The sequence below is a fragment of the Drosophila persimilis genome, unplaced genomic scaffold, assembly GCF_003286085.1.
Source record: "Drosophila persimilis strain 14011-0111.01,24,50 unplaced genomic scaffold, DperRS2 tig00001261-arrow-arrow-pilon, whole genome shotgun sequence".
Taxonomy (NCBI): Eukaryota; Metazoa; Arthropoda; class Insecta; order Diptera; family Drosophilidae; genus Drosophila; species Drosophila persimilis.
In genome coordinates, this window is record NW_020825445.1 from 105,064 (window position 1) to 129,972 (window position 24,909).

Below are 24,909 nucleotides of genomic sequence, written 5' to 3' on the forward strand. Positions count from 1 at the left end.
CATAAGAACTGCCATTTAAAGCTTAAGATAAAGAATCTGAAGATCTCCTTAAAATACTTTCATACGATTTTTGTATTTAAAAAAGTTTTCTATCTAATGTTGATTCCATTAATCGGAGGATCCTGCCGCATTTGCTTAGGATTCCAAGAACATACACGCATTTCCCAATGTCTCCTCGACCATGCCTCCAGGCTATACATATTTCAAGTGTAATTTTATTTCCTTTGTGCTGTTTCCTCTGTTCGGAAATTGGTCATACGCGTACTCGTATCTTTGGTCCTGTATTTGTTCGTATCTTTCAAAGGGGTATATGTATATCGTTTCAGTTTCGGTTTCGGTTTCCGTTTCCACTTTCCACTTTCCTTTCATATTTTTTAATGCTGCCCCATGCATAATATATCAATTTGGCGGTGCAACAAAAGAGTTTTCCTTGGTGAGTCACACGGCGTATGCGTAATGTGCCAGAGAGGGGGGAGCGTGAGGCATTTGGCATGGAGCAGCCCCATCAGCATATATGTACGGAGTATCCCCAAGGATACGGCTGCTCGTTATGCTTATTTGCTCACATATACAGCTGCAGAAACAGTTGCATGATGCACACGAATGTGGCAAGGAAATTGCCCCAAAGGTCCAGGACATCCACAGCGAACGAGACGGAGCGAAATGGGGAGGGAAGGGGGAGTGTGCGGGAGACACATATACAGCTGCAGGGTTCATGGCCCTGCCACTGACCGCCAATGGACTGTGTGTGTGTGTGTGTGTGTACGGGGGCATGCAGCATGTGGCAGGGCCATAAAATTGCTTGCCCTTCCATGTGCATCCTTGATGTGATCATTCTGCCCCATGCCCCCGTGCCCCCATGCCCCGTGCCCCTTGTAGCACATGTTCAAGGTCAAATTTAGTCGTTTTGATTTAATTTATTGTTGCATCCATAAAAAGAAGAAGGCAAAATCCGCCCAAAACCAAAAACACCTGCTCCACACGCCGCCTGCCTGTGCCGCACACTCTCTCAGCCCCTCGCCCCCCCCCCGCTTGCTTTGTGGCACAGTCAACGGTCCGCCTACCGTTCGCCTTGTTGCTTTGCCACAAAAGGCAATATTTTGCTTGTCTGCCTCTATTTATCTTCTCCTTTGTCTCTGGTTCGTATTTTGATTGCTTTTCCACACTTGCTCCCCCATTGGTGGCACTGCCACTGCCACTGCCACACGCCTCCCACATTTCTCCCCGAATTTCATTTGAGGTGACTCAATGTCTTGCTCATTTCCTTTTTCTTATAGACAAAAACTATACATCTGTGTGTGTGGCAGAGAGGTTTTCCTTTATCTGTCTGAGAGAGAGACAAAGCGAGAGAGTGAGAGATGATGGAAAAGTTCCAAGTGTATGACTTCATATGACTCCATTCTGCCATTCTACCATTCTTCATTCTGTTGAATTTCCTTTCGGATTTTCATTTTGTGTTTGGCTTTGCCTTTGCTTTCCCCCAATGATTAGCATTCTTCTTTGGGGAGAGGGGGAGAGATCTTTGTCCATCGAAGAAATCAATTATTTGGGAACAAAAAATGGAACGAACGATTGATTGGAAGAGTGCTGAATGGCTTCGAGTGTTCCATTCTTGGAATGGTATCTCTCAGGGGCATACAGATAGAGGTCTTGGACTAATCATCTATTTCCATACAGCATTTCTTGAAGGGTAATTCCTTACCAAGATCTTGTATGAGGCACCAAAAAGCTGGCCTCTGGCATGGGTTCTATGCTTCCTCTCCGATCGCGCCACTCGTCAATCCATTGGGCAGCCGAGTCGGTCCCCCGAATCCAATAACAAAATACACAGTCCTGGGCGAGGCTTTAAGATGAAGAATGGGGGGCTTAAGGCTACTCTTAGGGGTCCTAGGATACAGTAATTAAAGGTTTCTTAGAGAAGTTTTGGTTTCGTTTGGAAACATTAGGAAATGCTTTGCTTAAAGATCTACCAAAACCAAACCAAACCAAAGAAATATCTTGAAATATTCCATCCCGTATCGAATCAATATTTTCATAACTTCCTTGACGAAAAGTAAGTTTGCTTCATCTTTTATTCATTAAATCCTTAATGTGTGTGTTCCCGCCCTTTTGTTTGCGTGTTTTCTTAATCAGGGCCCCTGCCCTGCCCCCCTGCCCCCCTGTTGGCACCACAATTGGCACCACATTAACTGTTATCTCCCCCCCCCCATCACCCCCTCACCTGCTCCAGATATCTCCCTCTCGGATTTCAGTGAACTTCGATTGCGTTTGCTGTCTGTTTTTGATAGCTGCAAATATTTTCATTTTCTCATCATTTTCTTCTCTCCTTCTCGCTCTCTCTCTCTCTATCTTTCCTCCCGCTTCTCATGTGTGTGTGTGTGTGCGTGACTTCTTTTCTCATTTTCGTGATTTTATTACTTTTACTTTTTACGATTTATTTGCTGAAATTGCTTATTTCCCTTTTTGGCTTTGCCATCGGCGATGCCGAAAGAGCCGCAAAAAATACGAGCAGCAGCAGTAGCCAAAGGAAATTGGCATCGGGGCGGCATCGCTGGCTTCGGGGGTTTTGATTGTTATTATTGCCACAGCCACTGCCACTGCCACAGCCACAGCCAGGACTACTCTTTCATTGTCTTTGGACTCGCATTCGTATACCCCACATATGTCCTCTATGGCTATGGATGGGGGGTAGGGGGGGTTGGGGGGGTCTCTGGCTTTGGCAAATTCAATCAACGTTTTGTTTTTTAATCGATTCCGCTTGGCACTTGCCTGGGATTGGCTTTGACTACGGTTCGTTCTAGCTCGCATACTATCTTGCAACATGCAGTCGCATTGGTCCTTCAGCCAATGTATGTTGCGCTCCACAGTCATGTTTCGTCCTTGCATTGCTCTTTCTCGCTGTACATGGGATATTCCCTCTTGGTTTTCCGGCTGTTTTTAACATTAATCATACGCCACGTTGCACTCACATAAATAGTCATAGTGCCTCTCCGTTCCTGCCGCACTCCCTGCCTCTCACTCTCTCTCTCTTCTGAGGACTGCATTCAGTGGCACAACTCAAAGCTGACATTGCACACGGATTTTCCAAGTCTCTGAACACACACACAGAGCCAGCGATAATGGTGGCATGCAGCGCGGGGGCACATGAGCCGGAAGCAACTGAAAGACTGAAAGACAAATAATTCCACAGAGATAGAGGGGCTACAGCCACCCCTCGACCTTCCACAATTTGGCTCGCAAATAATTTAAATTTCAATTAAAATGATTAGAGAATTTCCCCCCCACATTTTGGGATATATATTTCATCGCTATTCCATTTTTGCATAATTTATTTACTCTAACAAGATTTTTCGAAATTTTAATTTTCCCAAAAATGTGCCTCCAATCAATTTTCACCCCCCCAAAAAAAAAAAAAACTCCAAAATAAAATAAAAAAATAAATTTGGGTTTCGAATTTGCGTAATTGACTAGAAATTGGAATTAGGATTATATATGGGATATGCACGTATGACAGGCGGATGTGTGTGTGTGTGGCTCAACCTCTCGTCTGCCCCACTTTGTGGCAGGCGGCCCTCCCTATCCACTTTCTGCCTCCACCATTTTGTGCCGCACAATTTGCCAAATTGCACAGAATACGTTCCCTGTTCGGCGATGATGATGGTACTCTAATAGAGGCCTGGGCTTACCCATCGAACTATCGACTAGGCCACACCCTATAACTGGAAGATAATGCCCCAAGGTGCCCCTGTTGCAGTATACCCAGAGACCTTACGATTACTGGCAGTACAGCGCAAAAATTTCACCTAAAAATTGCTATCTAAATTGCAAATTTTGCGGTCGCCGTAATTGAAAAACATAAACCGGCAACCGACATGGGGTACCACTCGGCTGCTCCCCTAACAGACTGTTGGCCCCTCCACTCCACTCCACTCCACTCCCCTCCACTCCATTCCGTTCCTCTCCTTCTGCGGTATACATCCGGCTACCGGGTTTCAGCCATTTTTAGTTATGCAGCCATGGGCAGCAAATTAAATGAAAATCGCGTCTAAAAATAGCAAAAGCGAATGTGTCGCAAGCAGAGAACAGAGATATCCCATAGAGATATATAGTCCCCACCACCACCACCGCCGCCGCCGCCGCCACCCCTGGGACCATCGTGTCCCTCCCTATAGATCCCTCATCTTTTCAGTCGCACAATTACAAAAGCTTTCGGGAAAAATGCCTCAATTTACAGCAAAATGGCCGTCATCGATTTCCGCTTTCGTGTTATTCGATATATATTTCTCCCCCCCCTCCCCCCCCAGAAGGGGTGCAAGGGAAGGGTTCGATTGGGTACTGAAATGTGCGTGTATTTTGGTGGGAAATGATTTCTCCATTCTCCATTTGGTTGGCTTTTCATTTTTATGTATTTGACATTTTGTGCGCTATGCGTTCAAAATGTCATCAAAATATACATAAATTTCATCTGTGTTACATGCCACATGTGCGTGTGTGTGTGTGCGTGTGTGTGTGTGCAGCTCAATATTTGCCCGCATTAAACTGTAGAATGTATTAACATAATGTGTCACTCGGAAAATATGTACCCAAACAGAGGCACAGGCACGGAGCACGGAGCACGGAGCACACAGCAGAGGGGGGTCGGGGGGGATGGACCACTGCTGTGGGGATAAAGATAATGCACAGTGGTACTAAAGTTTAGCCAGAGATTATTGTGGAATATTTGTCTTTTAAAGGTCCCAAGGGGACGGGCCCGAGTTGAAAAGCTGAAGGATTATGCCTTACATATGCCTTCTGTCCTTGGGCAGCTAATAACCTAATTAAAATTGATTCGATCACGCTTTAATTTAATCCACTTGAGGCCACAAATTAGCAGCAAATAATTAATTGCAACTTTAGCCGCCAGAAGGAAGTACTTAATGTCCCTTTCCCGGCCATTCTGGACATTTCTTTTCTTTCAACACTTGTAATTAAACCCCAGGCAGGACACTGGCACAAAAGAGCCTTTCTCTCACATCGAATGCTATAGATATTTATCCAGCTTTCAACCATTATCCTTATTACACCCAGACCCAGACCCAGACCCGCACCCAACCATCCGTCATCGCATTGCGAAAAGTCATCGAGAACTTTTAGTTGAGTGAAAAATATGAGGACAAGTTTGACGTAACGTAGCAGTCAGAGACGGAGAAGGAGACGGAGAAGGAGAAGGAGACAACTGTCACGGCAACTGAAGTTGAAGGCATTTTTCCAGCTGAGGGATTTCGCCAGAGCCCAGGCTCTCTCTCTCTCTCTTGTTTCCATTCCTTCAGCTGTCAGTTGCTTCCGCCGCTTAAGCAGCACACATGAATAGGGAAGAGCCAGGACCTTAGATGGGGCCACGAGCACACATAGGAGGAGCCAGAGCCATGGATAGGGCCACAGACTGAGGCACGTCACGTATGTTATTGTGCCCAAGCATTCGCATAAACATTCCGTCACTGTGCCCCCCAAAAGCTCCGTGCTCCGTGCTCCTTGCTCCTCGCCATCCAGGACATTGGCATTGACAGGCTCGCGTCGTTGTGCGTTAAATGTCAGCGATGCCTTGGAGAATCAGGAGGGCAGAGCCACACCACCACACCACCACACCGCTGCTGGGGTCACACCAATTGACCTTCCATCCCATTCATCACTGGCCGTATGCCCCGCACCACCACAAAAAATATTGTTTACAGAAGTGTCTTCCCTCGACAAGCACTCGCCGAGGGATATCCATGGATGTTTACCGCATTTGCTTATCGATTGAAGAAAGTTACGCGGGTTTTTGGTTACTGAAAAAACACACCAACAAAAAAAAAATAAACCACTTGGGACTGGGATTCTGGGATTGTGGGTTGTCCAGGGGTGGGGGCGGGGGCGGCTGGCGGAAGGCGGAGTCTGATCTGTAATTATCCCCTGAAATGAGGCTGAACCCGAGCCCAGCTGGGAGCCAAGGTCAATCAGGCAGAAAGGCAAGGAAAAGGTCTCCGAAAACGCCATACATCGTAATGATGGGAATTACACTGATATTCATGGCGCCTCACAGACGCCGCCTCCGCCTCTGCCACTTCCGCTTCGCGTTTTTAATCCTTTGATGGTCCTGCAGGGGGTGTGGCGGGAGGGTGTGCAAAATGAGCAGCCAAATAACTGTAAATAAGCGGAAAAGGAATGCGACAACATCCTCAATGAGGTTGATAACCGAATTCTTGCTCGTTTCGCTGCTCATTTTCTCCGTTTCGGCAACAAATGAAGAAGGACAGAAAAATGCCACTGTACTAATGAAAGACTTGAGCAACATAATAAATAATGACAACTCCATTCCGCCCACTCGTTCTGTGCCCCACAAGCACCACTCATTACTTTCCTGTCTCTCCGCCAATACGACGAAGAAGAGGATGACAATTAGAAAACGGTTTCGGAAAGTCATGCACTGGCCAGGGTTTTCCCCAGTCTGAAGTCTGAAGTCTGAAGTTTTCTTTAACCAAGAAAAATGAGCAGCTGTAAAGGCTTGAAGAGGGCATTGACGGAAAACAAAAGCTCTACAGAAAACAGCTCCTTTAAGTGGTTATGTGTGCGTGGGCTGAGGTCCTTTAACCTGCTAAAAAAAAGTTTAAAGTTGGGAGTTTAAGGTTATTTTGGAGCGATTTGGTTATGTGGCAGGGGAAAACTGGAGGCTGAAGGATGTAGGATGATGTGTCTAAGGAAAAGACAAGTTTAGCACCTCATGACTCAATTAATATTTTGAAAGTTTGTTCAAGTTCTTGTAAAGGAGCCCTGGTCTCCGCAAATGTAAACATAAATTCAATTACAAAATAATAATTGACAACAAAATGTAAAGGAAATATTAATATTCAAATAAAGTGCTTTCACTTACATATTGACATTGTGGTGATAATATTTCATCTAAATATATTTGATATTTAAAGTAAATATATTTTATATTTAAAAAAAATATATTTCCCACAAATGTAATCTAATGTATTTATTTTAAAGTGTTTTGTACTTAAATTAAATATGGAACGTATTCAAAATACTTTTTTTAAATATCAAACACTTTAAAAGAATATTTTCTACAAATTCAATTTAATATTTTTATACAATACATACAATATATTCATTTTAAAATGTTTTCTAATTAGATTAAATATGGAACGCATTAAAAATAATTTTCTAAATATAAAAAACTTTGAAATGCATATATTTCATATTTCAAATAAATTCCCAAAACTCCAAAAAAATTTAAAAAATTTTATTTATTTTAAAGTGTCTTATTTAAAAATTAAAAAAAAAATTGAATAATTTTGGAATATATTTTATTTTATATTTAGTTCAAAGTGAATTCTATTAAATTCGAATATTTATTTTTTTATATAAAAACTGAAAATTTTTTTTTTAATATGAGTCTGTTTCGTTATAAAAAGGTATAGAGAAAAATGAATTAAAAAACTTTGATAAAGAAAAGTATAGATCTTAGGGTTTTTTAAAGGATGTCTTTAGTTAAAATATGAATAGACTCAAATATATAGGTTGGGTTTTCAGAGATAAAGTGGGTAAAAATCATATGAAATTATATAGAAATAGCGATTTGAAATTTGTGGTTAAAAATACCCATTTTGACCGGTTTTAAGCTAAGGACTTTCTACAATAGTCCCATAAATAAAGCAGGCCCCACCACATCGCTGATATTTACTCTTTTATCAAATGATTGTAATACAAAAAAAAAAACGACAACCGGCTGCATTTATTATTCAATTTATGGCGTAATCCCTTTTGATAACAACAATTAAAAAGATTCAACAACAACAACAACAACTACAACAACAACAACAAAAAAAAAAAGCGACAAGTGCACACCATCCATCAGGATGTTAAATCATTTGTGTTTGATCAGAAAAAGGCAGCAAGCATTTAATAAATTATTTGAAAAACATGCACAAAAAAAAAACAACAACAAAAAAAACAACAACAAACATGAACGATGACAAAAAATGTTGGAAAAACATAAAACATAAAACATGAGGCAGGCCACACACGAAAATGGTTTTAATAACCCAAAACCGAAACGAAAACCAAAATCAAAAACAAATCATACGGCTAGAGGGGATGGAGGGGCCAGAGGGGAAAGCAGGGAAAATACATAACTTTCCAAAAATGGCACAGCATGTTTTCCCCCAAACATTTTCCCACATATCATAGACATAAACTCTGGGGGCAAACTTTTGGAAGGCCACACCACCAGCGGCAGGACTCTCGGACCCCCGTACCCCCCGCCCGCCCCCCTCTGCCATGGACACTTTAACTGGTTCCGTTTTAATTGTTGCCGCCTTCTTCCGCTCGGAAAATGGTTTCTAAATTAATTAATAGCATTGTCTGTCTTTGGCAATTTGCCACGCCCCTCCCCCCCCCCCCCCCCACACACACACACACACTTACACTCAAACAAACTATAAATTGAATTTTCTTATGCGTTAGCACAAAATGCCAAAGAAAAGCAGACAGAAAGAGAGAGCGATAGAGATATGTGTGTGTGTGTGTGTGTTTGTGTGCGTGGGAGAAGAAAAATGATTTTCTTTGTGGAAAAGACGAACCCGTTAAAGCCCAGCAAAATAAAAAAGAAAAGAAGGAAGAGCCGCCTCGAAAGAGGCCAAGTCAGCGAAGAAGCCAAGTAACTTTCCAGCCCGAAAATCCTTTTTTAATTAAATTTTCTGTACATTTTGCAGTTTTTAGGTTTGAGGAGCAGCCTGAGAGGGGGGGGGGGGGAGCATGTGACGAAAGGAAAGCTCATATGCGATGCGCGGAGGAGGGGGGGAGGTGCTGGGGGTTGGGAGTTGACGGAGTAACCAAAGATAAAGTTTCCACACTGGCGACATTCTGGCTTGCACTCTGTCCCCCGTCCCCCGTCCCCCCGTCTTTTTTAGCCAAGTTAATCCAATTAGTTGTTTGAGAATGTAGTTTGCACTTTGATTTTGAGCCACGACATCTGCGTCTCGCCAGACGTCCCGTCCCGTCCCGCCTGCGGCTGTGGCAAGGATTCTTGGCTCCCAAGGAAGTTCTGCCAGATCCGGTGTGTCCGGACTCCGGACTCCGGACCCCGGAGATGGATGAGTATTGATATTGATAGCTCCGGAGCTCAGACCATTATGGATGACCTGAGGCTGCAGCTGGAGCTGCGTATCGGATGACAAGGCTTTCGAGCCTTGGCAGGATGAGAGATTTGTTTGTTTGCTTCGAACTTTAATGAAATCTAGCGTAGTTTCGAAGCATCAAAAATAGTTTTAGTCTCGCTTTGGGGCATTGATAAGAATGACTTTGAAGCTCTCCCTCTCTGCGATGCCAGCTCTCTTTGGCTCTAATCTCTCGCCCTCTGCCGCTCTATATGGCCCCTCGGTGATCTATCTCTCTCTCTGGCGCTCCATATGGCTCTGCTTGGGCTGTCTCTTCGGCGTGTACAGCGTTTACAGCCGCCGCTTATCAGTTGCTGACAGAAAGCTAGCCCCAGATCCCATCCCAATGCACGCTACCCCGACAACTGCAGGGAGTATCGAACAGGCACAGCCCCTTCTACATGTGGCTCTCCAATCCATGCCTATCTCCCAATGAACATGTTAGGGCATTGCACGCTTCGCTCTGGCGGAACGCATTGTCTTATCTGCCGGCAGATGCTGCTGTGTACGGGTTGGACACACAGTACACGTATTGCCTCTCCCCCCACTGCCCACTCCCCCGCTAGGGCCCACAAATTTATGGGCATGACGTGCATTTTTATGACATGAAATGCTCCGAGCTCCACGCCGCTCGCCGCTCGCCGCTCGCCGCAACGCTCCCAGAGCTCGAAGCTTTTTGAAATGTTATTTAAAATAAAACCCCAAACGAAAAACCGATGGATGGCAGAGCACAGGAGGAAAGAGCAGGAGAGAGAGAGGGACAGAAAGAGATCCATCCGCTTGTAATACACGTACAATGCTGATGCTCCCCTCGGGCAGGGCGTGCTTTCAGTAGCGTTTTTGCAGCAGCCCAGCCACAGCCAGAGCCAGAGCCGAAACTGTGTGACACTTTGCGTCGTCGAGTCGTCCAGTCGTCCAGTCGTCTGTCCATCGTCCGTCCGACCATCTGGTATATGCGTGGAACGCACCCACACAAAAGTGCCACACAGAACCCCACTCAACGCCAGCCACTCGTCGGACGGAAGTAAAATTAATTACAAAATATTTTCTGCTCATAATTTCATTTTGTGTGTGCCTCTTTCTCTGCAGGCTGCCACAGCGGCAACAGCAACAGCAGCAGCAGCAGCAGAAGCATCCACAGCATCATCGGTGGTGGCATCCACGCCTCCCATCACCGCCACCGCCACCGTCACCGTCACCGCCACGGCAGTGGCATTATCCGGCTCACCCACAACAGCCGCGCAGGAAATTGAACAACTGCAACAGGCATTAATCGAGAAACAGTCACAGCTTTACGCCCTGGAATCCGCGTGCCTGCGCGAGACGGAACGCCAGGTGGAGCTCGAGGACAGCGTGATAGCGTGGCAGGACAAGTACGATCGCCTCTACGAGTCGCACAAGCGCGTCCAGAAGGTCAATCAGAGTCTCGAGGACAAGATGCTGAAGCTGGTCGACAGGAACGCCAGCGAACGGGCCCAGCTGACGAGCGATGTGGCCACGCTGAGCGTGCGGCTGGCCCAGGCCAACTTCAACATTGCCAAGCTGCAGAGGGAAATCGTGAGTAGCATATCCAATCAATATTTCAGATTTAAGATTAACATTTAATACACAAAATTGAGGGGACCAAGCAATCCAGGGCCACACTTTAGCAGAGGCACCTCCAGGCTGCCCTCAACTATATTCCATAGAAATATCTATCTAATTTGAATATATGTACGCGTAAAGGCAATCGGAATTCCAAGGAGAGCTTAAGGCATGACCAGGAAGGCTTAAACTTCAACAAGACTCACGATTTTGGATGGATTCCTTTGACAGTGCCATTCAAAAAGAATTACTTGCTGTTCCAGATTGCTAGAAAACTTAAGATACACGAAGCTGAAGCCCAGAGTGGCTCTCTATTCCAATCCAAGGGGTTTTAGACCATACAGAGTGCTCTATTCTTCTTGGTATTTCCCCCGAAACAAAGCAAACAAATATTTTCCCTATACTCTACAAGCTTGAGGCGAGTTTATATCAATTCCTGGACTTCCTGTGGTGTCTTTGGGGCTGCGTAATGGCCATCAGGGATTTCGTGTTTCTCCAAACAAAAAAACACCTTGGACCTGAGCTCATTCTTTGACAATTTCGCTCGAAAGCAACCCCCGAAAAGAGCTTAAAGTGGATTTCCGATTTAGCCAGAAGTACCGGCGTACCATCTGCCTTTCGCCAGTTAAAGCCGCATCTATAGTTTCCACCCCATACCCCTCCTGCCCACTAATTGGCCACCAAGTTCTGAGAGGAAACACAAACAAACTCGAGACGACGTTAAGGGGGGGGGGGGCGGGGTCTTGGGTTTTCGGGTGCAGACTTTAAGCTGAGGGGAAAGTCTAAGCAAATGAAAAGCGGCAAAGCGTTACAAAACTCTGGAGTTGCACTTCTACTTAGGACAACTTTCTCTCTCTCCCTCTCTCTCTGTCCTCTTCGTTTTGGTAGTGTGGAAAACTAGAAAACTTTTCCAATTCAGTTTGTTTTTGCCATGCTGTGAAAAATACTGAATATCTGCTTGGCAAAAAAGTTTTCAATTAACGCAAAACAGCTAAAATGCACTTGAGAGAGCCACCCAAAGAGTGTGGGGGAAGGGTGGATTGTGTGGGGGACAAACTATGAGCGAAGGACTGGCAGAAACGATGACAGAAGGACTGTGGAAAATGCAATGAAACGCAGGAGGAAAAGAGCGTTCTGCTCGCGGAGGGCTGGCAAGAGGGGTACGTGGGGGGGGGGGGGGGAAACCTTTTAACGTAGGTGTCCTGCGGGTGTCCTAGGTGTTTGGGCCATGTTCCGAACAATTAGTGAGGCATTGGCCAAAGGAGGAGAGTGTCCCACCCGACCAGCAGGCGGCCAGCAGAAAAGCGGTTGTGCTTGGTCGAGGCGGGGGCGAGGGTGGGGATGGGTGGCCACTTGCAGTGCCGCTTTATTAACTTGTTTTTTTCGCCCTCTTTTGTGATTTTTTTGTTTTCTCTTATTTCTCGTTTTTTTTTCTTTGTTGCTTTTCTGTTGCGTCGAGTGTTTGCGCAAATTAATACTTAAAAAGCATTTCCACCTCTTCACAAGTTGCGCAGTTTTCTGTTACGTTACGCTTGACTTTGCTTTTGTTTTGCGCCCCCACTCTCTGTGCAGCATTTTGTTGCAAGTATATTCTGAAGGAGGCGCCTCCAAGTATGCAATACTCTTCAAGCGGTTTCGGGCTGTGTCTGTGTCTGTGCCTGAGTGATGTGTGTGTGTGTGTTGGCTCTTGAAGGGTTTTCGGGGATAGACGAGTGCAAAAGGCTACTCGGATACATGATATACTCGAAATGCTTATAGATACTCGTATTTAGGGTTTCGATTCAATATCCGCTCAAAATGGCGACATTGAAGTGTCATACATGGAATTATTTGGATTTTTCGACCTGCCAAATGATATTTTGTTGCAATTTTAAAGTAATTTGGCATCGATTTTAATGCCCATTCTTTTTTTTGTTTTGTTTGTTCGATTTTCAGCCAATATTTGCCCCATCCGAAAAGTCGGCTCTCAATGACAGAAAAACAGAGTGACAGCTGGCCGGAAAAGCAACAACAATGTCAATAACCTTTTTGCCAGTTTTCGTGCATTTTGTTCCAACAATTTTTGTTTGTGTCTCCACCGCCCTGGCCCTGCCGCATTCTTGGCTCTGATAAAAAATCAGCACTTGGTCATGGACTGTCGCTGCGTCACGTGCGCTGACTGGCGGATCTCTCCTGATGCCATTTACCTTCTGGCAACAGCCACGTTGTTGTCCTCTTCTCTGTGCCTTCCGTTCTTCTCTCTCTCTCTCTCTCTGTCTCTCTCTCTGTCTCTCTCTACCTTGCTGTCTGTTTTGGCCATGGTTCGTTAATCTGACAGTGGCTTTTTGCATGATAGCTCGGCATTTCCGTTGCAAAACACTTAGTCGCATACTCGTCCGATGCTTCAGCTTTTAGCTTTTCCTCTCTTTCCCCCCTCTCCTCTCTCCTCGTTCTGCCTCTGTCGCTCTTGCTCTGTCGCTCTCCCTCCGTGTGTGAGTGTCCTGTAATCCTCCTCTGGGCCATCGTCCTTCATTGTTGTCTGCTATTATTGTTTACCATTCTTACTGAAACAGGAGCGAGCAGGCGGTGGGCGGGCGGTACGGGCAGGGAAATCGCAGGCAAAATTGATGATGGTGGAAGAAAGGCGGAGGCGCAGAAGAGGATGATTGAAGAAGAGGCGGCAGAAGAGCATCACCAGACGTTGCACAACAGGATGGGGTGGAAAAATATGCCATCTTTTGGGTCACGAAGGGTTTGATACCCTTTGATATAGACAAATTCGAACCAAAACTTATTCTTTAATCCACAGCCTTGTATATGATCTAACAATGAGGTCTGAGGTACAATTTTGTGTGCAATTATTAACACTTGTTAATGGGTTGGTACATAGATCTCCGCTCTCACCCGAGCAGTCATAAGATTGGGTTTACATATTTTCTTTATTTTCCATGGAAAAAATTCACCCAATTTGGATCAAATTTCATAGAGCTCTCGATAAACATCTGAAACTGCAGTCTGCAAAGTTTAATAGCATTCATCCTGAGAAAAAGTTAAGTTTTCCATAAAATCCCTTGTTTTTTTTGTATAGTTATTTTCCTTAGATCGATGTAACACTGACTAAAGCGTATCTGCAGCTTACAGACAGATCCAAGTTGAGGAACCGCTCTTTATTCTATGTAAGTGCCAAACACCTGCTAAAAATCATCATACCCTCTCTGTGCAAGGGGTATTCGAAGAGGGCATATTACTGATGTTTTCGTATAAGCTTTCGTTTCATTCTGCTTTCTCCCACACACACTCACTGGATTCCTTTCTGTGGCCATGCGGGTGCGAATATTTAAAATCGCCTTCCAGGCGGCAGGCACTTCCAGGAGCAAAACGGAAAAACAACAGCAACGTCGCTACGCCACGCCATGCCACGCCCTCCTTTTGTAATTCCCACTTGCATTGAATGCCGGAGTAACAGTAAATATGCTCAGGGCTCTCGCTCTGGCTGTGCCTGTGCCGGTGCCTCTGCCTGTGTCTCTGTCTCCCCCCCCCCCCCCCCCCCCCCCCCCCCTCTGTCTGCCTCCCACTGCGCTGCAATTGGAGCAGATAAAATGCAGTGAAGAGCCGCCACGTCGGGGCCCACACAGTTCATGTGGCAGGCAATGAAATGATTCCCAATTCCCCTTTTTTCACTGCCCTGTGGCATGCCCACCCCCCCCCCCCCATTATTTACTCTGGCATCCCTCCTCTGCTGGCAATCCGCCTGTGAAACAGGGGGGAAGTACCCGTTTGGTAATGACGCGTTTGCGGTTTGCCTTCTGGTCTGCCTTATGTTCCGCTCCTGTTCTGCCATGTCCTGCTCCTGTTCTGGTGTCCTCTGCCCTGCCCTGCCCTGCCCCACACCTGTCTGCTCCAGTCCTGCTCTCATCTGTTCCTCTGGCGCCTCCCAGGGCAAACATGTGTGTGTGTAATTAATGTTTTCCACCTGGAAAACACTGAGAGAAATGAAAGATTATAAGGGAGAGATATTATAAACAGAGGAATATTGAGTGGTATCCCATTCCTCAAGGGGGCCCCTGGTTCGACTCCTATTCCACCCTGAAATCTTCCTCGAGAGGGGGGCAACATGCCTCTGTTCATGTTCAGTCAGCAAAAGGATCTCGTACTAATCTCCTGCCTTGTGAATCTTCGCTCAGTGCAGAGCCATGGCGTATTCATTTCCGTTTAGCCATTCCCCCTGTTGCATGTTCCATTTTGTAGTCGGAACAGACCCAGACACAGGCCAACGGTGGTGCAACATGGCGTATAAGTGATTGCATTGTAGGCCTTGTTCATCAGCTGATAAGCAGGAAAGGAACAGGATCCCAAGAAACGTCTATGCCCTGCTCCCCCCCTCTCCTTGGGTCTCGTCTGCGTGTGCGTGGGCTTAATTCCTTAAAAGTTATTTACATATTTGCCTAATGTAGCATGCCCCCTAAGCACTCAGCCAGTGCTCAGCGGCTTACGTCCTTTCGGCCACTGATGGAATTGCTTTTTGGCTTCCAAACACACAATCTGTTCTGTCTCTGATTTAACCGACAATAAGCCGGATTCAAATCATATCAAATTCTGCAATAATTAAATTATCAAATGGTTAAAGAGCCTCTGGTGTCTGAGCGAAAGAGGAAGCAGAGTAGAAAGCAAGGGATTATTTGGCAAGGAGAGAAAGTTAATTGTTGCTTACGGAATGTTTCGGGATGCCAGGGATTTTGTTACTTTGGTAACAGGCACATAAGTCGGGCTTTAAGGCTACCTGGAATAATACGATTTTTAAATTTAAAAAAAAATCCAAGAATCCTTTTTAATTGTATCTTTATTTTATTTATATACGCCCGCATATCGTATCACGTATCACGTATCCGGTTTCCATTAATTATTTTGATAAAAATTTCAATTTAAATTTCTATAAACCCATGTAATTTCTCTACTTTCGAAACCCAGTTGATCCCTGGAAAAAAATTCAAAGGATGAGGGCGAAAATCCGGCATTCAATCATCAGGCATCGAGTGGCGGAGCCGGGGGTGGGGGGATGGGTATGGGGATTGGCATTCTATAAATCCCCCGCGTAAATACCATAACTATAACGATATCTCTCGGGCACGACGCATGCAATGTTGAACAACAAGAACGGACTGAACAATTTGCATTCCATTCCATTGGTGGCCGCGGAGACTCCGCTCTGTCCATTCCGTCCGCGAACACATTTTCCACCGCGAGCACGGGTTTGCGTGCTCGTTTTTTTTAATTTTCCCCTGCACAAACAATGGAGAAATGGGTGCATGTGAAATGAACCAAAGCAATGACAGGCAACGCAGCCGGAAAATATGCGGCCAAAATGCACGTAGAACGAGAATAAACCCCAAAAACAGATAAAAAACGACGAAAAAGTGAGGAAAAAGGTGCAGAGGAGAGGAGTGGAGTGGAGAGTACACAAAACTCAAACTGAAACAGTTGGAAAAAAAGAGAGAGAACCCGGCACAGGAAAAAAGATTGTTTCATATTACAGCAATAACAGTGCGGGAAAAATCAGAGCCCAAGCCCATGATAGGGAATCCTTTTGCTCTTTCCCCTACCGTTCCACTTTTTTCCAAAATAAAAACCTAAATGTTCAAAAAAAAAAAAAGATGGCCCTTAAGCGGTCTACAGAAATTACCCAAAAAAACACACACACACAGGTGCAAAAAAGATGAAATAGAGAGAGAGAGGGCGAGAGAGAAACGGAAGCCATAGACACACACTAAATAGCCAAGGATACCAGCCCCAGGGAGGATATGAGAGGATGTGGCGGTGGGCATAGAGTAGACCAAACTTTTCGGGCAATAAATGTCTACACAGGCAAAGAAATGGTAGATGGTAGAGAGAAACCCACAAAGGTCTGAGAGGATAAGCAGATTGATGGAAAGTTCATATCTGAATACCTAATAGTCGTAGTCGTAGTCGTAGTAGGATTGAAATATAGAAATATTGATGGAGGATAAAGGACTAGTAGATAGAAACGAGTAGGCAGATGGAAGAATGGGAAGAAAAGGATGGATAGGAAAAGATATGAACACATATTGACAGAAGTATATGTATAGATGGATATCTTTAGCTTCAAATAAAATAACATTAGAATCGATCAAAGAGGTAGCTACAATAAAGACCTCTTAAGGGTTCCGAAAAATCCAGTCTTATTGCTAGTATAACATTTCCTACCTTCCTGCAATCCAATACCTCTTTAAAGGCAAATCATTCGCCACAATTTTAGCCACAAATCTTCTACTTAAATGTCTTTCTAGCCCACTTTACATTCCTAATTGCTGAAATATTAGATACTGGCCGGGCTATAAAAATACACCCGGCAGAAGCTAAACAAATCTCGCAACATCCCCCAAATTACTCGCTTCATGGGGCAGCTTCTCGGCTCTCCTGTGCTCTCTCTCTCTTTCTCTGTCTTGCTCTTGCTCTTGCTGGCCATTTAAGTGGCAGACTGTTGCTGGCCTGCGCCTGGTTGCGGGCTTATAGTATATTTTTTGGGGCCCTTTTGTAACAGATCGATATTTGAAGCATTTTAATGTCTGCGCCAAACGCAAAATGTTGGCGCCAACATCCAAGTTCCAGAGCGAGGCCAGGGTTGAGTGTCCGTGTCCGTGTCCGTGCCGGAGTCCATGTCCCATGTCCCACGTCCATGTCCGCAGTAGCCGTGCCCGTGTCCGTGTCCATGATTGTGGCGCCGTCTACTAACGTGGCCAAGTGTATGTGTGTGTGTATGCATGTTTTAGCCTTAATTGAGCTTCAACCCCAGTGTGCACCTCATATTTTTCATGCAATTAGCCTTAATTCGGTCAAATCAATCATGATAGCGGGGCTTTGCTCCTGGAACTCTGGAACTTTGTAACTCTCTGGCTCCCTCATTTATTTTTAGTACTCGGAATTACAATTTCTTGCCTCCCAGCATATCTATATTTAGTCGGTAGCTCCAGCTGCACGTGTGCTTTAGTTTTGAAAGCAATTTAAGACTCGAGTGGCTCCGATTTTGAGCGAGGGGAGCGAGATATTTGCATGCCAAAAGCAGGTAAATGTTCAAGTGGTACGAAAGATATATTAATGTGGCAGATAGAGAGGAAACTTTACCTAAATGTGGCCAATTTTCAGAGTCTTGTGCTTGAGATGAGATGCGATGTCAGAGCAAAGCAATCATAAGAACTAGTATTGGACAGAAGAGTTAAGAGTCTTAGTTATATAGAAAAAAGAGCTCTAGAACAGTGATCTATGGGTCTAAAACTCTATAGAACTTTTTAGTAACTACAAAACATTCTATAGTTCTCAAAAATTCAAAAATCTCTCATGTTCCATGGCATTTCAAATCCTTTTAATACTTTTTCAACTAACATTCTAAAACTCCTCCGAACATTTTAAGCCCCCTTTTAGAGGTCCTTCACGTATACCATAAATCCGGCTAAGCCTCTTAAATGAATATTTTCACATAGTAGACATGATTTTTACAATGGAAACACCACGAATGGCCAGCGAACAAATATCGAAATACCAAATCTGTTAGCCAAACAAAATGCCAAAAAAAAAAAACAAATGCAAAAACCTGAAAGATCAAAAGCTGTAAATACAAATGTATACATCACTACAGAATATATGAACATGCATGTATCGTATGCAACTATATCGTGATATCCCTGGAATTACGAGGCACCCCATGCGAGGGCTCCACATGCAACTTTCATATGCGTCAAGTGTGTGCCAGTGCCCACTTTTTGGAGTGATTCCCCGCGCCCCAGCATGGACTGCACATGGGTCCGAGTGGGGCGGCTGGGCTTATGAGCAGCTTGGGAGTTATGCAATTTTCATTTCAAAGTTTTCCGCCCTGCACAACCATTAAAGTTAAGGGTGCAACAGTGCTGAGAGTTCCGAGAGTGCTGAGAGCGGCGTAGCGGCCCCCCTTGTGCTCGAATGAGTTTTCGGTGCATTCGGACCATTAGTTGGCAGCGTTTTTAATTTGCTCGCTTCCTCGGCTCTCGGGCGAACGAGCAACTTCTATTGAAGCCAAGTGTCAACTGCTGCCAGTCCCTGGTCCTGGCCCTGGCCCTGGTCCTGCTCCGATGGAGTGGTTATGTTCTCTGCTGTGCTCCTCTGCTCTCCAAAAATTAACTGATTCGAGTGGTTGAATTGCTCTCTGAACTGGAATACCAAATGCAAGATTTAACTACGATTACACTTGTTTTAGTAGGGCGAAAGAAGTGCAGAAAAAGAAGGATAGCCGCACAAAGTGATTGGAGTGGAAGAACAGGAAAGAGAAGTCGGGGTTTCACTCGGAGGAATGGAGATTTAAGATTTTACGCAATAGAAGGAGAAGTAAGTAAAGGTAGCGAGTGAACAGGAAACCAGTCAAGTAACGAATAAAAACGGTAACGAATCGTTATAGCAAGGAAAAACTACAACGAATTGGGATAGCGAGAGAACAGCAAAAGAACTATAACGAATTGGTATAACGAGAAAGCGATATGACGAATTGAGTATAGATTAACAACCCATCTTCCATTGAAGAAGAACTGGTGGAAGAACATGAAAGAGAAGTTGGGGTTTCACTCGGAGGATGGGAGGTCTAAGATTTTAGGAAATAGAAGGAGAAGTAAGTAAAGGTAGCGAGTGAACAGGAAACCAATCAAGTAACGAATAAGAACTGTAACGAATCGTTATAGCAAGGAAAAACTACAACGAATTGGGATAGCGAGAGAATAGAAAAAGAACTATAACGAATTGGTATAACGAGAAAGCGATATAACGAATTGAGTATAGATTAACAACCCATCATTGATACCTTCTATGAAGTACAAGCCAACTAAATTCACAATCGAAACGTGAGATCTTTAAGCAGATCAGAGTATTGCGGTCCCCATTACAATGCCCGCCCGGGGGTCTCCCGAGCAGTGCCATTTGTCAGACTCGATGCGTACTACAGCGGGTATTTGCCATGTAACAACTTTGAATGGGTGGCTCTGGGAGTACTGTACTCATGTCTTTGCCTGTGATGTATGCATATTGAATTGCCCTTAGCGGACTGTAAAAGGAAACTTCCTCTTGTGCCAAGAAGGCACGCGAATCAGCCATATATCATTGTGTCTCCTGGTGCTCCTGCTTCTATTCCTCTCTATGGCTCTCTCTCTATCTCTCTCTCGCTGTGCCTGTCTCTGGCTCATCTCCATCGTTATTTCTTTTTGTTCTATGGGTAAGCGAATGGCTTAAGTGGCATGCAAAAATTTCCAACGTCAGTCTGTCATTCCGTCAGTCTTTCAGGTCTTTCAGGAGGGGCAAAAGCCAAGTGCTGCATTACGTTGAAGTTTCCTTTTGCTATGGCTGCCTCTTTTTTTTTTGCTGTTTTGTTCCGTCTTTGGTTTTCCTGCTTCTGGTTTTTATCACTTTTGTTGTCTTTTAGTTTTCTGATTAGTTTCCTTTCTGGCTTCGGGCCTCGGGGTTATTTATTATGTGGCGCAAAGTGTGGCAATCATTTACATAAATCAATCTTGATGGCCTCTCTACGGATCTCTGGATTGGAGTGGAGTAGAGTCGAGTGGAGTGTGTGTGTCCAAGCGGGTTAAAGTGCCACATCCTGTGGCATCCTGTGGCGGTGCAGAGTCAATGTTCTGTGAATGTAAAAGCCTTGAGGAAAATTTACACTCTGCTGGATAATGCAAATTTATTTAATTTCCTCAACACTTTTCTTCTGTTTCAGATTCTGAGATTTTCTTTGATGCTTTTCTTTTGTTCCAGCTGAGCTTTTAATCGTTGCGCTTTTCTCTCTTTCTCTTTTTCGTTATGCGAGTAATTATTTCTCGTTATTCCATTTTATTATAATGCTTTCTCGTTTATGCGATTCGCTGGAGAGTCATTTGGATTCGTTGTGGAGCGGTTTCGTTACTCCGATTCGTAAGATTTCCTTCTAGTTAATCCAATTCGCTATTATGCTTTCTCGGTATACCCATTCGCTTTTATTTTTACTCCGATTCGATAGCAATTTTTACGTTATTCCGATTTGTTGGTGTTTTCTGGTTACAAGCATATTTTTTTACTGCTCTATCATTGCTCCCCGTGGCTATAGTTATTCGATACTAGTTTCGCGCGGGCCTATAGGTTTTTATAGATCTTAAAGTGCCTTCTCGTTGCTCCAAATCGTTATAGTTCTCTCTCTCGTTACTCCAAATCGTTATAGTTCTCTCTTTCTCGTTACTCCAATTCGTTATGGTTCTCTCTCGTTAATGCCACTCGCTTTAGGGCTTACTCGTTGCGCTGATTCATTGCAGTGCTTTGTCGTTGCTCCGATTTCTCATACTACTCCCTCGTTCTTTATTCTACCTCCTTGGTCCCCTTCATTATAATCCGCTTTGTGTTTAAATCATTTCATTCGCTTGCATCTTTCTTTTACCCTACTTATCTTTTATGCATTTGCAATCCTACATAGAATCCGTAAAGGACAGCAAGAATTCGCATTGCTCATACGCCGCATTGCACGTGCGTGCTGTAAAACATTTCCCAGGATCCCAAGGAGCAGCGGCTGCTGCTTTTGTTGCAGCCCAGCACCATGAAACTTTCCCCATCCGCAAGACACAAGGTGGGGCAGAGAGCGGGTGCGAGGGGGATCAGGGACAAAATATCAGCTTAACTTTGTTGTTTAGTGTAAAAGCTTTGCAACTTGTTGTATGACGGTACGGTGTTGTATTCTCAGTTGCCTCTACTTTGTCCACATTATCACTCTGCTCAAGGAAAAAAACTTTTCTTCGATCTTCTTTGTGTGTGTGTTGGCTACCGGAAAACAACAGCAGGAGTGAAAAATTCTGTGCAAATAGTTTGCCAGCACTTTAAGCACTTTGCAACACATTTGAAATACCTTTTTGGGTGCCATGTGGGTGGAAGAAGGGGTGGTGTATGTTCGTGGCTATTTCCCCTAACAATCTGGCACCCCATTGCACAGCCCACCCAATTTCTATGCCGCCAAGCTACCACTTTTCCACCCAAAAATGTTTTGAGGGTGGCGCAAGTTTTTGCCCCCCCTCCACCCCAAAATGTGGGGTTTTGGTCTTTTTTTTTCTGGCGCGTGGTTCCTTGTTTTGGCTTAGAATTTCCCCCTTTTCCTGGCTCTCTCTCTGTGTGTGTGCGTGTGTGTGTGTGATAAATAAATAAAATTGAAATAAATATTAAATAAATAGAGCAAAAGGCAGTCAGAGAAAGAGAGAGAGAGAGAGAGAAATACAGAAGCAGTCATCCAAAAACAGTTTTATGTATCGTATTTTTGGGTTCCTTTTTGGTTGGTAATCTTTTATAAGTCGAGAATGGGACTTCTGGATGGGATTTAGAAGGATTTAATATCGACAAATAGGGCATCGGAGGCAAAAGGGATCATATATCATTGAGGGGTATTAAAGTCTTGCAGGAGTTTCAGAAACTGTTGCTCCTTTAACAGTCATTGTTTGGGTCTGCCCTTCCACTATTCATTAGTTCGATTTACCTTTTCATTTGATTTATGGGCCACACTGAACATGTTTCCCCCCACCCCCAACCACCTCATATACGCACACACACACACACAACCATCCATCAATTTGGCCACACGAAGAGCTCCAATCCTTTTAGCCAGGCTCTCTCGCCTCGGTATTACCACAGACACACTCTACACTAATTGCAACTGTTTAGTATTTCGCCTCCACCTCCAGTAGCACCGACTTCCTTCCCTGTTCTCTGTCGCATTTCCTAGCCCTTTCTCTCTCTCTCTATGCGCCCTCTCCTTTTCGCAGCCCATTCTCTCCATTTGTCCCTACTGTTGGGTCGGTATCCCCCGGCGAAAGTTTCTTTATTGTTTTCCAAGCTTCGCATTTTCACGGGATTCACGGTTTCCGATACCCTTTCAAAGAGTTTATAGATTTTGAGAGCAAGTGAGAGGGACAGAGTGCGAGCAGTGCACATCCTCTCTACAGGAAATGTTTACCTCCGATTTTCATTCGAATCCCCCCCCTTTGCCCCGCTCTTCTGTAAAGGGTATCCACAGCTTCGACCCCTGAAGCCGGCCTTCTGTTCTGTTGTTGTAAGCCCGCGCGGCACGCAAATAAATTTCCTTTTCCTGGTGCAACTTTCTCGACGAAAATGGGGCCAACAAATCACATATTCGAGCGATAGCTGTCGCCTTCTTGGGCACCCCTTTTTGTCTCTTTCTCACACACGCACACCTAGCTGTCCCGCTCTGGCACCCCCTTCTGGCAGCCACTTACATGCTCACAAATGAGGGGAAATATGGCTGGGCGGATACTTGATACCAGGCCATATTCCACAATTGTAATTACAGCGATTCCTGCCGGCTCTTGTGAGACTTCTCCTTCACTCCTTCACTCTCTCGATCTCCCTCTATAGCCGGTTCTCTCTCTCTCTCTCTCTCGCCCACAACAATTGTTGTAAATCATAATTCTGTTGCTGTGGCATGAGATTGCATTGTTTTTTTTTTTGACATTTGGCGCCAACTGCCTTGCATGATTCATCGTGATATGCTTTCTCCTTTCCCCCCTCTCTCTCTCTCTCTCCACCCGTCTCGCTTGAACATTTCGCACGTTTCGCTTACGCAATGTCGACGGCCTTTTCTTTTGGTTTCATTTCATTTTCTGGCCCTGTCGTCTGGCCCTCTCCCTTTTTGATTGTATTTTATCTGGATTTTTACCATTTTCTTCCCACTTTTTATACTTTATTTTTTTGCTTTTTTTAAACCATTTTTTGCCTTTTTCTTTTTTTTTATGGAAACTCATTTTTATGGAAAATCTGTTTTTTATCGATCCATCAATTAAATTTCTGACGTGATTCAGTCGTTTGTTTGGTGGAAGATGGCATTGAATGGGGTATATTTGTTGGGGCATGAAGATTGGAGTATCTTTAGATAAGTTTCTGTAAGAAAATGCCACAAAACTAGTTTTAAATTGGGCCTTGCCCTTGCAGCGGTTCCTTTAAATGATGCCAGAAAACCTAATCAAGAAAATTTCTATCAAATTTCGCAATCAACTTTTAGCCTCAAACTGTTTTCTTGGCCATAACCCCAGTGGTGGCCATTATACCCCTACCCGTACCCCCCATCTGGCCTCTGGCCACCACCTTAATGCCTTTTCTTCTGTTTGTGTGAATCCTGCCGTCCTGCCGTCCTGCCGGCCTGCTGCCGCTGATGTCCTTGGCTGCTGCTTTATGGGCCACAGCTGTCAGCTGTTGGGCTTTCGTCTGCCTCTGCCTGTCATGCAAATATATTGTCCTTTTTAATTAAAACACAAGTCTCAAATTAAGGCTCACATCATTCCCACACATGTCTGTATGTGTGTGTGTTTTTCTTGACCTGAAATAAGTTTTTCCTCTTTCTTTACGCTTTTATCTCATTTTGAGGCCCGTAATGAAGTCATTTGGTTGATGATGTTACAATATTTGGTTTAGAGATTGAAAGATTTGATGCCCTCTGGGGGTCTCATGATGATTTTTGCACATTTTTCACTGGGAAATTTCCGCCTCGTCCACACCTGTGGTTACCTCTCCCTTTTTTGTTTTTTTTTTTTTTCCTTCTGTTTCCATCTTTGTGCCTGCCACAGACACTTCGGCCCATATACTCGTACTACTGTACAAGATGTATGAGTATATGCGGCATATGGCATTCCCTTGCCCCATTTCTTTGCCCCTCTTGCCGCGCGTTTGATGTGTAATTTTGCAGTCGCTCATTAAAAATAATTACATCTGCATTTCGTACGCGCAAAAAATGTGAAGAAAACCCATAAAGAAAATAAAAGGAGAGGCCAAAGAAAAAGCCAAAGAAATTCCAGTTTTGCCACAGCAAAAAAAAAAACCTGATTAAAAGAAGTTTAAATGTTTCTTAAACGAAAACTTAAGCTTTAACTGGAGTCCTGGCAGATCCCAAGCGATTTGGGATCTTCAGAAATTCAAATATATTTCAAATGAATTTCGAAGACAAAAAGCTTAAAGCAGCTAAGCATTGAAATGTTTTTCAGTTTCCAAGAAAATTGTTAAAAATAAAATGCCTGCTCAAGGAAAGTTTTCCCCTCGTTTGCTGCGGTCAAAAGCCCAGATAAAGATGCCTGAACAAACATAAATACCACACACAAGCACAAGAATAGAGAGA

General features: G+C 44.3%; 1 protein-coding gene across 1 annotated transcript in view; it reads left to right on the top strand.

Annotated features, from left to right (window-relative positions):
• The first annotated feature begins 9,155 nt into the window (after positions 1 to 9,155).
• The window catches only part of LOC6601706, a 28,752-nt gene continuing 12,998 nt past the window's right edge, over positions 9,156 to 24,909 (top strand). Inside the window, exons 1-2 of the mRNA XM_026994116.1 lie at positions 9,156 to 9,186; positions 10,390 to 10,736. Of these exons, the coding sequence (XP_026849917.1) occupies positions 9,156 to 9,186; positions 10,390 to 10,736 (378 nt within the window). The remainder of the gene's footprint in view (positions 9,187 to 10,389; positions 10,737 to 24,909) is intronic.